Source organism: Embiotoca jacksoni, unplaced genomic scaffold, assembly GCF_022577435.1.
Source record: "Embiotoca jacksoni isolate LCO1_2020_lvr unplaced genomic scaffold, fEmbJac1.0.p SCAF_90, whole genome shotgun sequence".
NCBI classification, from domain to species: Eukaryota; Metazoa; Chordata; class Actinopteri; family Embiotocidae; genus Embiotoca; species Embiotoca jacksoni.
In genome coordinates this window covers 793,214-809,764 of record NW_027185448.1, presented here as the reverse complement: position 1 = coordinate 809,764, position 16,551 = coordinate 793,214, and the positions used below count along the sequence as shown (strand labels likewise).

Here is a 16,551-nt window from a genome sequence, read left to right as displayed (position 1 = left end):
TATTGTTTTTCTGCTTACAGACAAACAAAAAAACGTTTTAATGTTTTTGTGAAAAACAACTTTTTAAAACATAATTTTAATTTAAAAAAAAAAATTACTGTTATGGTTTTTTTTTTTTAAACTATTATTTCCACACATGAAGTTCTTGGCTCATTTAAAACAGTCAAAGTTCAATATAGTGAGCCTTAAAATGTCCGTACCAAGTGCAGCCACAAGGTTGTAAAAGAAAACTTTGAATAAAAAAATAAAGGCTGAAGGATCACAGTGAAATAACGAGGACGTGACCTGGAGTCATTCTGGGATTTGTTTTAATTTTTAAAAAAAATGTCATTGGTATTGTCAAACAATCCCATTCTGTTCAATAATATACAATAAGTCAATACAAATTCATTGAGCATTTATACATGTAAAAAAACAGCATATGATGAATAGATTACAGTAATCTGTAGGAGAAAGCATTAAAAAAACATTATAAAAACATTTGATGTCGTGTCGGTTCATTGGTTCTAGCTGAAGGTCGTGTTGACGAACAAACACGTCGCTGATAAATCTGAAGATACCAAACGATGTCTTGTCTTTGTTTCACTTCCTGTCCTTTTTGTACGATTGTTAGGCCCCGCCCCCCTGATTAGTTTCACCTGTCCCTCATTGTCCCTCCCTCCCTGTCTGTGTGCTCATCTTCTTCCCTCTTTTTGTCAGTTTGTTTCAGTTTCCTCTGTTGCTGCATCTTTTTGAAACCCAGAGAACAAAAACTACCTGAACCGTGGCGCCATGGCAACAGGGTTCTCCAAATATGACAACACACAACAAGTGGGCATGTTACAGCCCCCCCCCCATTTTTACCCAAAATCTGATGCAAGGCACACAGCAGAAAACCAATATTTAGATGGAGGTGATCTTGGGGCCCTCAGACGGCACCGCATTAAAAACTTGCATTATTCTGTGGTGGAAATCACTACATGGGCTCAGGAACACTTTGGCAGTAATCGGATGTTTTCTCTGCTCCAGTTTCAGCTCCGCGGTTAAAATCACAAATGTTCTGCACTGCATTCAACATTAACGCACTCTGAACTTATTGATCAGCTTTCGTGTGTGTGTTCAATGAAGTTCACAGATTTGTCTGAGCGTTTAACACAAACTTACAAATAGGCGCTGCACAGGTGTTACCGACGACATTCAAAGTATCCTGGCAGCACAATCCATCCCATAAACCTCAAACTGAAGGCACTAAAATAAACGGCAGTCAGCATATTTTTAACATTCATTCATTCAATCATTAAAAAGGTAGAAAAGTAAAAATCAAAGTCCAACTCTTCTGATATTTCACAAAATAAAACAGTCACATGACAAAACGACACGTTCAAAAGCCTTCGTGTTCGCCCCAGTTCTGTCTTTGGTAAAGCGGTAGTGCAAACACATCTGTAAACACATCTGTAAACACACCTGTAAACACCTACACAACTCAGTGTCTTCTCCCAAACGCACACCAATTAGGATTCCTACATTCATGAGTTAAAAAAAAAAAAAAAAAAAAAAATGGTACAGAAATATTTACAAAGATGGAAGAGTTTAAAAAAATAAAAACAGATGTTTTTTTTACCCCACACTAAGTTAATTTTGGAAGTTTGTACAAACATCAGCTGCAGTAGTTATGAATCTGAAAAAAAAAAAAACATGATTCACTGCAGAATACATAAAATAAAACGCTGCAAACTAAAAAAAAAATTAAATCTTTTTTTTGTATCTACTCATTTTTAAAAAATGGTTAAAAAAAACTGGAGGATCAGCTGGATTTGATAGAAACCATCGTGTGGACTTTTTAACAGTCGAGCGAGTCGAGCTAGACACGTGCACACACACACACACACACACACACACACACACACACACTATAAATACAACACAAAGCCAGCCTCCCTTATTTGAACTGCAGCAGGTCCGGGGAGGCGAGGGGAGGCGGTGGGAGGCGGTGAGGTGGAGGAGTTGGAGGTCATCGGAGGCAGCTCCTCGCAGGCGAAGTAGTCCTTGAGGGGGGCGAAGAGGTGTCGGATGACGGGGACGCTCCACGCCTTCCCCAGAACCTTCTGCCGCTGCTGTCGGTTCATGTTCCTCACGTCGGTGTAATGTTTGGGGAAACCGAAGATCCTGTTTTTAGGGGTTATAGGTTTATTAAAACACCGACAGGTTCCAGCTTTCTTAATTATGAGATTTTTTTTTTTTTTTTTTTAATTTAAATTGAGAAATACTTTTGGCACTTTTAATTGACCAGAAGAAGAAGAAAAAAAGAAAAAAAAAAAATCACAGCCCTGATTATATTACAGAAAGGAGACCCAGAGCCGGTTCTGTCGGGTCGGCTATCGGGACACCACATCAGAAACTGATCTGTCCTCGATTGATTTATTTATTGTACTTGAAATTTAGATGGAAAATATACAGATTTAAGCTTTCAAAGTATTTTTTTGTGTTTTTGTTGTTGTTGTGTTGAACTGTGGGAACCAATCAGGCGGTGAGTTTTTAGTTTTCTCGATGACACCTACTTCTCCAGCTCGGTGATCCACAGGTTGTCCTCTCGGCCACTCTGCAGGACGGGCAGCAGAGACACGTCTTTGCCCTGCTTCAGAGAGTTCGGATTGGTGGTGATCGTCCTCACCTTCGTCATCTGGAACAAAAGCAGCATCATCATCATCGATAAGAGACTATTTAGAGGGATTTGTAGGTATAACTCGAGATGAGAGAATAAAGTTTGGCAACTGACCCGAGCTTCTCTGCCGATCTCCAAACAATCCTGGAGATTCAACTTGTCGGTCTGGGAGGCGATGATCGGCCTGACAGGAGAGAAACAACACAAAAAAAACCACAAAAAAACACAAAAAACTTCATTTAGAAAGCGTTTAAAGTCTGTCACAAGAATAAAGAAAAAGAGAGACTGAAAACAAGTAGAAAGAAAGTGTAGAAACCATAAAATAAAATCACAAGCAAACCATTTAACCACAGATCTTTAAAAGGAGGCTGTCCACGGTTGCCATGGTTACTAACGGTACCAGACATCCTACCTGCTCATGCCGGGGATGTTACCCCAGAAGTAGCGAGCTCTGTGTGCCGGACTCACTTTGATGGCGTCCACCATTACTGGGTTGCACTGTTCGAAAAAAAAACACCACACATTTATGTTAATAACAAAAAAAAACAAGGGAGGCAGAACCGGGCGAGTTTAGAGGAGAGAACCCGAAACAGATGTGGACCGGTGGCCGAACCTCGAGGAAGCGGCAGATGTTGACTTTGTCGTGCGTGTTCATGAAGACCACGTTCTCGAAGAGCCAGAAGAAGGGCCGGGGGTCTTCCTCTTTGGGCTTCAGCAGCTCCAGGATGCGGTAGTACTCGAAGAACAGCCTGCCGGTGCCCCCTTTAGGAGACGGGAGGGAATTACAGCCGAGTCTCTCCGACACACCCAGCAACATGTCACACATACTTTTATATCTATTGTGAAGTGATTGACGTGCGTGGAACAGCGCTGACGTACCGTAGAGGCCTTTCCTGATCGGGTTGACGATGGAGAGGTCGTTACAAGGGCTGCCGCCGATCAGCAAATCGAACGGACCCCACTGGTTGATCTGGACGAGCAGAGAGAGAAAACCGTGAGTCAAAGTTTTAAACCACGTGTACCTAATAAACTGGCGACTGAATCCTTCGTGGTTGTTTTAAAGGTTTTGTAATTTAACATACGTGTTCCTGAGCGATGACGCAGACGTCGCCGACGTGGACGATCTTCCCGTCGTGGTTGACGGTCGCCACGGCGATGGAATCCTCGCAAATCTCGGAGGCGACGTATTTCTCTACCTTGAAGCCGAGCTCCTTCAGGACCAGGTAACCTGAGGAGACGCAGGACCACATGAACACCGAGACTTTATTTCCTGAAAAAAAACCAAACATAACAGTTTATAAAACATGATCAGGTCTCAGGTGTCGAACTCTCACCTGTCGCGATGCCGTCGAACAGCGAGAGAACTCGGAGAGGTCGTCGCAGGCTGGCGGGGATTGATGGGTAAACACGGTGCGGCTCCTACGGAGGAAAAAACCAAGGTGCTGTTCCAGGTTAATGACAGGCTTTTATTTTGAAAAAAAAAAAAAAAAAAAAAAAAAAAAAATCCACATAATTGAAGTTTGTCACTAAAAATTGAGCTCGACTAGTTTTGGATTTTTTTTTTTTTTTTTTTTAGGTCTGATACCGATATAAGGAAGTAATATTATTCCAATATATCAGGCTGAAATGTGGTGATCAAACGTGTAATGAAAGCAGGATAATTTCCAGTTTAAATGTAAAAAAAAACGTGAAATTTAAAAACACAAATAGAAAACATTTCTAAATTACAACAAGCACCTTTTTCAGCATTACATCCCATAAAACAAAGTTTTATAATCGGCCAACATCAGCATCAATATTGATAAATCTGATAAAAATCAGCCAAACAATAAATCTGCCGAGCTCTGTCAATGTACATTTTTTCTATGTCACTTTAGACATTGTGGTTAAATTTTCTTGATGCATTTTATTTAGTTGCCCCTGGACTCAGTTTTGTATATAATAAATGTCTGTTTTTAAAACTGTAGTTTCAACACATGGAATTCAACATATTTTCTTATGTTATCCTAAATATATATATGACAGATATATGACAAGAAAATAAATGCAACCACAGGCTGTGTTAAAAGTTCATCTGCAGAGCCAGAAGCTGATATATTTTATTGCTATTGTTTTATTTTTATTCAAAATGTAGTTAAATATTTGGGAATTCAAAGTGTGATCAATAAAAAGCAGAAATCAGAAAATATCTTCAGAACAGATTGATTGTTTTTTCAAGCTAGAAAAATTTCTGTATGTAAAATGTAGATATTTGTACTAGAAATAATTTCAAAGTCCTATTTTTCATGTTTTATAGATTAAATGATTTATCGAGAAAACGACTGATTATTCAAGGAATGAAAATTAAAAAGTCAACACTACAAATTCTGTTTTATTTCTAATGCTGTTAAAAACTCTGCTGAAATTGTTCGGTCACTGCAGCGTGAAGATTTCACATGGCGGTAATAATCCAAATGTTTAAAAGCCGGCGGTGACTCACGAACTCCATGGCGCTGTGGTTGGCGAACAGCTCCTGGACGCGGATGCTCCAGTCGGGCCGGGGAACCAGGGCGGCGTGCGGCCGGTGAGGCTGACACAGGTAGCAGATCCACGGGTCGAGCTGCTTCAGGGAGTCGAAGGTCCCCGGACCCACCAGGATGTTCAGGCAGTCCCTGCAGAAGGACCTGCACACGGAGGGGTAGAAGAAATGTTCATTCTTAAGACTGTGGCAAAGCAATAAATTACAGGATATAAAATAGAGGTGGTAAAAAATATTAAATGTAAACACTTTTTTTTCCTTTTTTTTAAAATGCACATTATATACAACTTATGTACAAATAAAAATAGAATAATATTAAATTTAACTAAACAACAGTGCAAATCAATCACACATCAATAACACCGTTAAGCTGTTGGTTGTTTGTTTGTTTGTTTGATTCTTTGCACGATTGAGTTTAATATGATTCAATTTGTATTGTATATATTGTGCTTTTTTTTTACATTTATATATTTAATATTTTTTACTTTGTGCGATGAATAAAGTGTCTTTTTACCTGCAGCAGCTGTTGTTGCCACAGAGCAGCACCTCCATCCCGTAGCAGCAGACGGTGCAGTACGACTGGTATCCGTCCTCGTCGTAGCGATACAGCGTCTCCGTGAAGTTGTTCTGCAGCAACAGACGACATCATCGCAGCCGGAGGTCGTTATTTACAGACCGGGAACCGATAGGCACGGTTTGATTTTTAAAAAGATTCAGAGATGGGTTCTTACTTTACACTTCAGACAGAGGCTGCCTCTGAACAGAGGGTGGAACACCTCCACCACTTCAGTCCCACAACACAAACAGAAACCTACACACACACACACACACACACACACACACACACACACACACACACACACACACACACACACACACACACACACACACACACACACACACACACACACACACACACACACACACACACACAGGAAGAGCATCGGTGCAGTTATATGACCATAAGACTGTTTGTTTATTATAATGCTGCGTGACTCAACACTGACCCTCGATGTCCAGTTTCATGTCCATGATCCGACGGATCGTCTCCTCTGAAACAAACACAACCAACATCGGACTCATGAATAAAAAAACTAAGATTGAAATGGAATAAATAACTAAAAAAATAAATAAGATTTCTATTTTGCAATTTCATGTGAACTACTTCAAGCTGCATTTTAATGTAGTAATGTGATGGGTTTTTTTTTTTTAACAGGTTAGTTCACATTATCTATATTCTGAAGGGTTGAACTGAGCTCAATTCAAATTTTATGAAAATAAATCCCAGCAAACATTATTTTTTTTATATTTTCATGGCTGCTTACAATATTTTCTATATAAAAATAAAAAAGATAAAAGGAACTATCTTAAAATCTGCTTTTGTAAAACTCTGACTCTAAAATGTCAAGAAGAAACAAGAATTTTGCTGTTTTTCTGTTCTGGAAATATGTTTTGAATTTTTCACATTTAAATAGATAATTAATCATTTGCATACTAAAACATTGGATTTCAGAAAACAGAAAAAACTGACTGTTTTAACACAAGTATTTAGTTATGGAGGTTTTACATTCATATCTATTTTTATATTTACTGTAATCTGCAGTGTTTTGATAACTCCGTTTGTCAGATTCACCTGATGAAACTGGACAGTGTGTGTGTGTGTGTGTGTGTGTGTGTGTGTGTGTGTGTGTGTGTGTGTGTGTGTGTGTGTGTGTGTGTGTTACCTCTGATCTTCTGGTCCGGCTGCGTGTATACACTGCTCTGCTGGTTGACCTTATTGTTTGTTTTGGTTAAGTTCCTCTTCTTGTACGGGACGTAGTTGGGCGACACGTCGGCGTCGGACCCGTAAAACAGACTGTATGTCTTCTTGTGACGCTTCCCTCCCTTTGCCTTCCCTCTGCCCCACCCTCCTCCTCCTCCTTTCTCCTTCATCGTCGCTCCTTTGGAGCCTTTTCCCGATGAGTCCGCTCCTCCTTCTTCCCAGATGGATCTCCAGGTTTTATCGGAGGAGCTGCAGCTCAGTTTGTTCAGGCAGACGGACACTTCTCTCATCCTGCTGCTGAAGCCGGCCTTGTTGACCGTCATCGGGCCGGAGGAGTCGGGAGAAGAGGAGGCCTTCGGGAAGAGCTTCTTCCTCTTCATCTTCATCTTCATCCTCGGGCTCTGGGTTGTGTTCGAGACGGCTGGAATGAGGAGAAGTCGTACGCGTGATTTACAGAGCTAAAAGCTGAAACATCACGACAGACACGTTGTTTTATTTCGAGGCTGCGGATCAGATGTCGGTACCGTTGACGGAAGCTGCTGGTTTGAGTCCGTCGGGCCCCGAAGGTTGAAAACCCCCGAACGCCCAGTCCAACATCTGCTTCAGCAGCTCGTCTCGGTCCTCCGGACCGGCGGCGAACTGCTTCTGGCAGCGCAGCGCGGCTTCCTGGGGGGACGTGAGACGTGTCGGCAGTTACATAAAAGTCTCTTTTCTGTCTCTCTCGACACGCTGCCGCTTCATATCGGGAGACAAACACGGACCTGCAGCACCAGGAAGACGGCCTCTCGGTAGGTGATGAGCACGGCGAAGGAGTTGGCGCAGAAATAGCGAGTGAAGGCGGCGAACGGAGTCAAGACCTGCAGGCTGACCTGGAGTCAGTGGAAGCAGAATAATAGTCATCAGTTTTAGAAACATTTTAATATCAAATAAAAGAGAAAAAAACAACATGGAGATAAAGTAGGATATAAATATATATCTCTGTGTACGAAGCTTTACGTAGTTATTCGCTATTGTCCCAGCTGCCACCTGACTCACCTGAGAGGACATCTCCTGTCCGTACCACTTCACCATCCTCCTCCCGGCAGCCTGGTTCAGATCCATGTCATGTATGACGACGGCCGGCCAGGTAGAGAAGCCCTTCATCTGCCCCCACACCAGCTCCCCCTTCACACACACACACACACACACACACACACACACACACACACACACACACACACACACACACACACACACACACACACACACACACAACCACCAAAGGGTTTCTAACACTGTATAAAATCATTTTGGAGAGATACGTCTCATATTAAACTTTAAGACGACGTCTAATGTGAAGTTTAACTTACGACAGAGTTGTCCAGCGATCCTGCCGAGCTGGGCAGCGTGGCAGTAGAGTCCATGCCGTCATCCTCTTTGTCGCTGCTCACGATGAAGACCGATTCAGCCTGCAGAGCTCGTTCACCTGCAAACAACGAGCCTCTGAACACGCTGCTCTTCACACGCAAGACTCTGCTTCAACCACAGACTGGATATAAAAGAGTTCGCAGCTTCAGGTCTGTAAAATGGTTCTGATCTAGAAGTGTCTTCAGCTGCAATACCAGCGAGTGCCACTAGAGGTCGGCTCCAAAAAGCCTCCGGCTCCATAGACTCCCATTCAACTTCTCTCATCAAATCCAAAGTGAATAAAATGTGTCCATCAGTTATCTCGGTGTTGTTAGCTAAAGTCACTCCTTCTTATTAGTTTTCTGGAGGTCCATCTGAAAATAATCCCTCATTCATTAGAAAAGAAGATTCAAGAAGACCTGTTTTTGGGGGCGTGTCTGTTTGATTGACAGGCCTGTGGTGCAGTCAGGTTACAGCTATCGGTGGGCGGGACGTAGTATCGTCAGGTTTCCGATCAGATCGGTCAGATCCACCTCTGGCTCCTCCCCCAGCTCGTCCAAATATGGTCACTTCCTGCTCCAAACTGTTCTGATGATGCTGCTGCTAATACTAATAAGTCAATTCATCTGACATGATGCCATGTTTGTCTTCTGCATTAATGCAACCGTAAAAATGCTAAACAGACTTCCGCGGAGTTGTGAAGAGGAACAACAAGTGTAAATAATAAATAACACATCTTACTTTGTGTCTTCAGCAGTCGGCTGCGATGAGACATTTTGGACTCTTCGGTAACGTCGACCACATCTGGCGAAGTCAGAGCATAAAGTCACGGTTATTAACCGGCATCATTAATTAGTAATAAACGTATTATTATACAGACAAAGCCACAGAAACATTTGGCCACGCCCACCGGAGGAATTGTCCGTGTCGTCGGCCGATTCCTCCATGCTGCTGTCCTCCGACGAGCTCTCCCCGCCGTGCTTCCCTCTCTTACTCCTGCAGCCGCCGGGTCTCTGGAGCCACCGGCCGGGCCGAGGGGACGCATCGGGGGGGTCCTCTATGTCCCGGAGAACCGTGATGCTCTTTAAAACCTGGCGGCCGAAGAAAATACACAAAAGACAGATATTCGTTATCTCCAAGACATTAACTGGTCTCAATATCAAGATGGATGTTTGATTTGTTTGTTTTTTTTAAAAGACACTCGAATCCAAACTACACATGGAGGTTTGAAATGCGATTTCAAGTCAGACGCGTCTCGGATTGGAATTCGCCGTTACCACGGCAACCCGTGCAGATAGGTTCGGTGATGTCTGGACAAAAACAAATCTGATTCACCTGCAGTCTGAACACAGACTTAGTTCCGTGTGTTGTTAACATTTTATCGACATCATTTATATCAGATATTTAGTCATTTTTTGTCACTTTAGATCAAGTCGTGTCAGGACACGGTGGATTTCTGAACCTCTTTATGTTCCAATCTGAAATGATTCCTCCTCTAAGCTTAATGAATATCAAGTTATAGGTTTCATGACAGTTAATACACCAATTGTTTTATACAAGTTTACTAAAACTACAGATGTGGGCCTGCAGGTGGCGCTAGAGGAGAGGAAGTGCAAACATCATCGCTGCAGCAGCCGTTTCTCTTTCAGAAGATACAGGTTGGTCATCTTCAACCCAATTTTTTTTTTAGCACTCACCTTGGTGAACACCTGAGTCCGGTGCAGCGAGGTGGGCAGAGCCAGCAGGGTGAGGAGGACTCGCTGCAGGGTCGTGTGCGGTTTCAGTCGACACAACATCTGCGCGCGCGCACACACACCCACACACACCCCCCCACACACACACACACCCACACACACACACACCCACACACACACACACACACACACAAATTTATAACCGTCATTATTTAAAAAAATTTGACCTGTGAATAAAGATTTTCCTCTCCAGGGAGAAAGCAGGAGCGCTTGTTTTGATGCAGCTGGTGTCCCAAATAAAAACGCTGCAGAATCGTTGTCATTTCAAGTAAAATAAAATCTGCACAACTTTCTCCACTATTTTTTTTTTTGACCTTTATTTAACCAGGTAAAATCAATTGAGAACCAATTCTCATTTACAATGATGACCTGTCAGCACAGTCCACAAAACTATTAAAAAGATTGGTAGAGTAAAAATAAAACCAATAAAAAAGTGTTTTCAAAAAACGGTGTTCTGATATTCTAACACGGCTCAGTCCGATCGGTTTTACCTTCGTCCAGCAGTAATCCTCTCCGTTCCTCCTCATCTGCTCCTCCTTCACCGCCTGAATGAAATGCAGGAAGTCGTGCGACAGCTGTCGTGTATCCAAAGACCTGGCAGGACACAGACCGAGCTGGACCGCCAGCGTGGACAGAACCGACAGCTTGATATCCCAAAGAAGAAAAAAAACAAAAAACAACAGTTAGTAGTCTTTGGACTGTTTCTTTACACCTGTTGGAAAAATGTGTCTCATCATCAATACAGACCAATAATCAGCCACCTGATCAGTGGAAGCAGGTTAAAGGTGGCTGCTTATTGGTCCTTTACTGATCACGTGACTACTTGCCAACAGGTAAAAGAAAACAACCCATTCTGCACTTTTTCCTGATGTTTTAACTGCCATGAGATTTTAAAAAAGGCTTTTTAAATCATTAACATGTTGAGCGCCTCAGATTTCTTCACCTCTGAACTGAAGAGCAGCTTTAGTTATACGACTGAATAATTATATACATTCAAGTTGAATGTTGAGTTAAATGTTCTTACGCTGGTCTTTTCGGGGTGTTTCAGCACAGCGCCGATGTTCCTCAGCGCCGTGTCTCCGAGCTGCTCGGGGAGACTCTCCCCCAAACTCTGCAGCACCGCTTTGTAAAAAGTCTTCGCCACCTTGTGGAAGTGACTGCGGGCGTGTTCCTGCAGGTCCACGACCGGGGTCGCCCACAGGAAGTCTCTGGCCCGGGAGCCCACGTCGACCTCCGTGGGGGGGAGGAACGCCCTCTGGCTGTAGAGCAGGTGCAGGTCCCGCCTCCTGACGAAGCGCTCGGCGACGGACGGACGGAGGACGCTGGCCGCGTAGGACTGAACCAGTTCCGACGTCATCTGCAGCGTTGCGAACGTGTCCGCCGGGCCGCGCCGCTGCAGCTCGGCGAGGCCTCGGAGCGGCTCCAGGGCGTGGGACAGGAACAGGAAGTGCAGTTTAACTTGAGGATCCATCATCTGGGTTCTGATCCATTCGGCCTCCTTCAGGTCTCTCAGCGGTTTGAAATATTCCAGCAGATCCCTCCAGCGGGCGACCATCTTCTGCACGGCGCCGACGACAAACAAACACTGAGTGGAGACGGGGAGCGACGGGTCGCAAGAGTCGGTGAAAACCTCCTTCAGGCTGTCTTCACCGGAGGAGATGCAATGGTGGACTTCTCGGACCAGTTTGACCACCGGACTGAAGGAAGCCACGAGTCCGGCCTGGCAGGCTCGACCCGCTACGCCGCGCAGCTCGCAGAGGGATATCAGCCTCGGGTTGAAGGCCAGGAGGCGCGACAGGAAGGCCTGCCGCAGCGCCGGCTGCGGAGCGTCGCAGTAGAAGGCGGCCACGTTGGCCAGCGGGAGGCAGAACTTCCTGAGCACCTGAATCAGGCGGCCGGCGTCGGACTCCTCGGTGCGCAGCGTGCAACCGACGTCGTCCGCGTCAGCGCTCATCTGCAGGGCGTGCAGCGGCCGCACCACGCTGGCGCCCGAGCTCTGGTCCAGGTAGCCGATCAGGATGACGCTGGTGCTCCGCCCCCCGCCCAGCTCCACCCCCACGTACAGGTAGAGGCCGTACGGGGCTTTGGTGCAGGCCTGGACGATGTCTTCCAGGTGGGCCGGGTTCACGTTGTCACGGCAGTGTCTTCCGATGAGATGCACCAGATTGTCGTCGCTTGTTGGACTTTTCGTCTTGTTCTCCGTCGGTTCCGTCCCGACGACCCGCTCCACTTCCGGTAACCGCTCGTCTTCGGCCGTCGTCTCCATCTTCACGTCCACCACATCGACCTCCTCGGTCTCGTCATCAGAGATCAGCAAGATCACATCTGAAGTCTCCTTCGGTTCTTCCGTCGGCTCCCCCAGCCTCAACTCTATGATCTCTATGTCCTGATCAGGAAGGAGGGAGGAACGGCCGTCTGGAACGAGGGCGGAAAAACACAAAGAGAACATTTAAATGCAAAGGAGTTCTTCAACATTTATGGATTCATACGAAAAATTCAGAGTGTCGAGTGTTCCACACGTTAACGTGACCGCTGGTAACGTGAATATTTTGTGATTATCCACCGACGCCCACCTGAGTCAGCGGGAACCAAGCTCCGCCCTCCTCTGGCCTCGAAGGCGTGGTACTCCCTGCCGTTGTTGTTCTCATCGAAGAAGAGCTTGAACCACTGCAGGAAGGACAGCGCCGCGACGAAGCTCCTCTTCATCAGCGCCGCAGTGGGGATCAGCTGGAGGGAGCCAAGTTGAAACGTTCATATCCACCAATTAGTTTCATTAACTTCTGACACTTTTTTTGAATCCCAAACTGGAGTGTTTCTATCAGCTGGGATTAAAGGAATAAAGAGGCCTCTTTGATATTGACATGAATCAGAAACTATTCTTACTAAAACATGCTGTCGAGTATCAATATTTCAGACCTTAAATATCTGTTGAATACATATTAAATAAAATAAACAGAACACAGACAACACTGTTAAAGACAAAGACAAGTTACATCTTAATGGTGACCAACATACAGTGTGTAATAACAAACTACTTCAACTTTATATGATGTTTCTAGTCATCATTTCTTGATAGAAACGGGCCGACATCAAAACCCGCCTGTAACCGTACTCACTCGGACCACTCCGGCTCTTTTGAACGCTGCTTCCAGTAAAGTGAGGTTGTGGAGAGAGTGCTCTGCGCTGCAGCTTTGAAACTGAACACTGGAAAGGTCCAGGGAGCCCGGAAACAACCGGTCCATCAGCTGGCAGTAGGCTGCACCTGATTATTCACACAAAACAGAAGCAACCGTTAAGACTGGTGGGATTTGTATCGATGAGCAGAAAAACATGCATGTTGTTGTTTACCTGAGCACACCTGCTCCACCTCGGTGAAGCTGGTCTGTAAAGTGTCGTTGAGCCAAGCCAGCAGCTCGCCGCAGTTCAACAAAGGATCCGCATTCACCGCCATCTCCTAAAAGGGGGGGGGCTGACCTGCAGGAACACCACATCAGACATCAAATATCAACACTAATAAAGACAAAAGACTTGGAAGTCACATTTCTGTGTTTGCAATGTAAAATAAAACGCAGGAGATATATAGCACACTATAATAACATATGACACTTTAAAAAAAAAAAATTAAAAAAAGCTTCGAAACTCTGCCAATAAAAACAGAAGTGACATCCCACAACAACTGTGTTACTTACGTTTCAAATCCATTTTTAAACAAACTAAAACTACTTCTGCAGACTTGCAATGTGATTAATTCCACAAAAACGACTTTCCCGCGAAAATGCTGCATTTAAAGTCCTGTCAGTGTCGTTCATGACAAGTTCAACCCATGAAAAGCCCAGAAACTCTATAATGCGCTCTAATTTAGAGGTGATTTTTAGTTGTGCGTGTATTTCGAGTTACAGTTATAAAGGGAAATTAATAAGAAAACGAATTATTGTGTATATTTAGTTCAAACTAAGCTTGACAAATAAAAATAATAAAAAAACGTTTCCAAATCAGCCTAAATACATGAATTTACTTAATTTTGCGAAAGCATTTGGTGTTGTTGCCTGTGTTTACCGAGTGGACGTGAATGCAACAGTGTGAGTCCGCTGGAGGAAGACCAGTCTGTCTCTGCACCAATCAGATCAGAGCAGGTAAGTATTCTGACCAATAGAATCAATGGAAGCTGCTTTACGTCATTGATCAAAGATGGCACGTTTTCCAACCCGTAAACAATGAAGAGACGGGTTACAGCTTCCACCACGCTGGTCAGCTGGAGGGAAACACCGCATAAAACAACTCGTACAAAAATACATGACATGTTAGAAACCTAATTTTGCCTACAAGGAAAGAACAGTTAACTTTATCAAGAAGAAAAAAGAAACTTGACTGCGACTAAACTAACGCTCAAAGTTAGTCAACGAGCAGCAGCGGGTTTTTTTTATCTTCTTTTTTAATCCACCGAAAAAGTTGATCACTTTAATCCCAGACAAGATGCTGGCTAGCCTCGGTCACATCCCTGCTATTTAGTTTAAGTGACGATATTTAGGGAATCGGTTCAATTAAATGTGAAACAACCGTTGAGTTTCGGACGTTAGCCGTTGGGCTACCGAACACGAACCGGGACGAACCGAGACGAACCGGGACGAACCGAGACGAACCGGGACGAACCGAGACGAACCGAGCTCGGCCGGGTGTTCGGTTGGTAACATTTGACGACCATGTTTAAAAACACGTGTACTCACCCTCTCCGTCCCGTTCCCCTGCCGGTGTTTAAACTACGGAGTCAAACTCGACCCCAACCCGCTCAAACCACCGGAAACCACCGGAAACCCCAGTCGGGGTCATTTTTTTTATAAATCACGCGACGCACACGCGACGCGTCGCGACGCGTCAGACGCAGCCGAGGCGCGCGTGCAGCGCTTGGCTCTCATTCACTTAACATTAGCGCCGAAATGAAGTGACGCCGACGCGCGCGCGACGCAGCCGGATTGCGCGTTAGAGCCGTGAACAATATAAACGGCTAGAAATTAATCAGTCTGGCGGCCACTCATCAAATAATGTTTAATATATATATATATATATATATATATATATATTAAACATAGCATTGTGCTATCATTAGCATGTGCAGCTATTAGCTGAGGAAAAGGTGTGTTCGGTTTTTATATTTATGTTTGATACTTCCGTTTTATCTCAAAGTACTCACTTCAGTTTTAGTTGTACTTAACACAAACACATGTTCCAGTTGTTCTTGTTTCCATGGGGCCTTTTGATCAAACTGACCAAAATGACACTAAATTGATAAATAATGGAGGTAAATAACAATAAATCTGTTGAATAAATCCAGTTGACAACAAGATCAGAGTAAATTATCAACCTTGATTTTCTTTTTAAGGAACAGAAAATCTTTTTTAAATTCACTCTCATTCAAAATGAACTTCTTGCATGTTCTGATTTCTGTTTGCTTTCTTGCTTGATTTGATTTTGATTTGATTTATTTTGCACAAATTAAAAACACAAGATTTTACAAAATAAATAATAAATTTGAAGCCTCCACTGATAATGTTAAAAATGTAGTTATAGAAAACACAGTGTTTACATAATAATATCACTACATAAAAATACAAACAGAATATAGGTTACAACAATCACAGCAAAAACAATTAAGTCAATATAAAAGCAAAAAGATGAGTAGTGATGGATGAGTGTACGGAAAGTTAAATATTGTTTTAAGCACTTTTTCCTCTTTGTTTATTGCTGTGAATCACAAAATAATATGTGAAAGTTGAGATATTGTACATGACCTGTCTTTTACAGTTGTAATTTTACACCTTATAAAACCCACTTCATCTGAAGTGTTAAATTATAGACTGTCAGATTCAGGAGCAAAATATACATTTTGATAATCAATGGTTTCCTCAACTATTTTGAACCATAGTTAAGGACATCTTTCACAATAAAGCTACTTAGTAACTAGTTAATAAGCAAAATGCCAATATTATAATATATTAAATATTTGAGGGTATTTATCATGTTAAAATTCCAACCACTTTCATTGCTATACTGACACTGAAAAAACCATGAAGTTGAATGAAAAAAATAATTTCTGTTCAAATATTCAAACAGGTCAAAAACTAAATGCACTGATATTTAAGGATTTCAACACAGGACGCAAGAGTCTTTTTGTTTGTTTGTTTGTTTGTTTTTATTGAGTACAAATATCACTTAGGTCACTATCATAAGTACAGAAAACATTAAAAAACGCATGAATGTTTATCTCTAACAATTCAAATAAAGTATAAAAATAGCACGGAATCTGTTGTTTTGAAATGGTTTTGCACTTGAGTTTCATAAAAAGGCAAAAAAAAAAGTGAAAGAAAAATCCTCAAATGTGATTCTGATAAAAGTTAAAGCACAAAATGGTTATAGTTTAAAAAAAAAAAGGTAGAAACTGTCCTCTGATAACATCATTCACACACAAACCTACAAATACACACTCAAATAGTTC

General features: G+C 43.1%; 1 protein-coding gene across 1 annotated transcript; it reads right to left on the bottom strand.

Moving 5' to 3' along the window:
* Nucleotides 1-1,818: 1,818 nt before the first annotated feature.
* On the bottom strand, nucleotides 1,819-14,847 carry LOC138193607 (uncharacterized). Its single transcript, XM_069141738.1, has 26 exons — nucleotides 14,786-14,847; nucleotides 13,410-13,535; nucleotides 13,178-13,323; nucleotides 12,635-12,788; nucleotides 11,086-12,476; nucleotides 10,553-10,705; nucleotides 10,005-10,103; nucleotides 9,218-9,398; nucleotides 9,049-9,111; nucleotides 8,271-8,386; nucleotides 7,957-8,085; nucleotides 7,683-7,790; nucleotides 7,446-7,587; nucleotides 6,884-7,342; nucleotides 6,167-6,211; nucleotides 5,891-5,970; nucleotides 5,674-5,786; nucleotides 5,121-5,304; nucleotides 3,976-4,060; nucleotides 3,724-3,869; nucleotides 3,521-3,611; nucleotides 3,255-3,403; nucleotides 3,054-3,139; nucleotides 2,756-2,825; nucleotides 2,538-2,659; nucleotides 1,819-2,145 (listed from the first exon to the last, which is right to left on the bottom strand). Exons 2-26 carry the CDS (start codon nucleotides 13,510-13,512, stop codon nucleotides 1,890-1,892), a joined length of 4,671 nt encoding a protein of 1,556 aa, XP_068997839.1. The 5' UTR covers nucleotides 13,513-13,535; nucleotides 14,786-14,847; the 3' UTR covers nucleotides 1,819-1,889.
* Between the last annotated feature and the right edge of the window lie 1,704 nt (nucleotides 14,848-16,551).

What these genes read in the sequence shown, in the direction of transcription:
- LOC138193607 (XM_069141738.1), bottom strand. Translation starts at nt 13,512, where the DNA reads ATGGCGGTGAATGCGGATCCTTTGTTGAACTGCGGCGAGCTGCTGGCT. An exon ending in CATGAAACTGGACATCGAGG is followed by an intron (nt 5,971 to 6,166) that starts GTCAGTGTTGAG and finishes GTGTGTGTGTAG; the next exon opens with GTTTCTGTTTGTGTTGTGGG. An exon ending in ACCACAGCGCCATGGAGTTC is followed by an intron (nt 4,061 to 5,120) that starts GTGAGTCACCGC and finishes TTTCCTCCGTAG; the next exon opens with GAGCCGCACCGTGTTTACCC.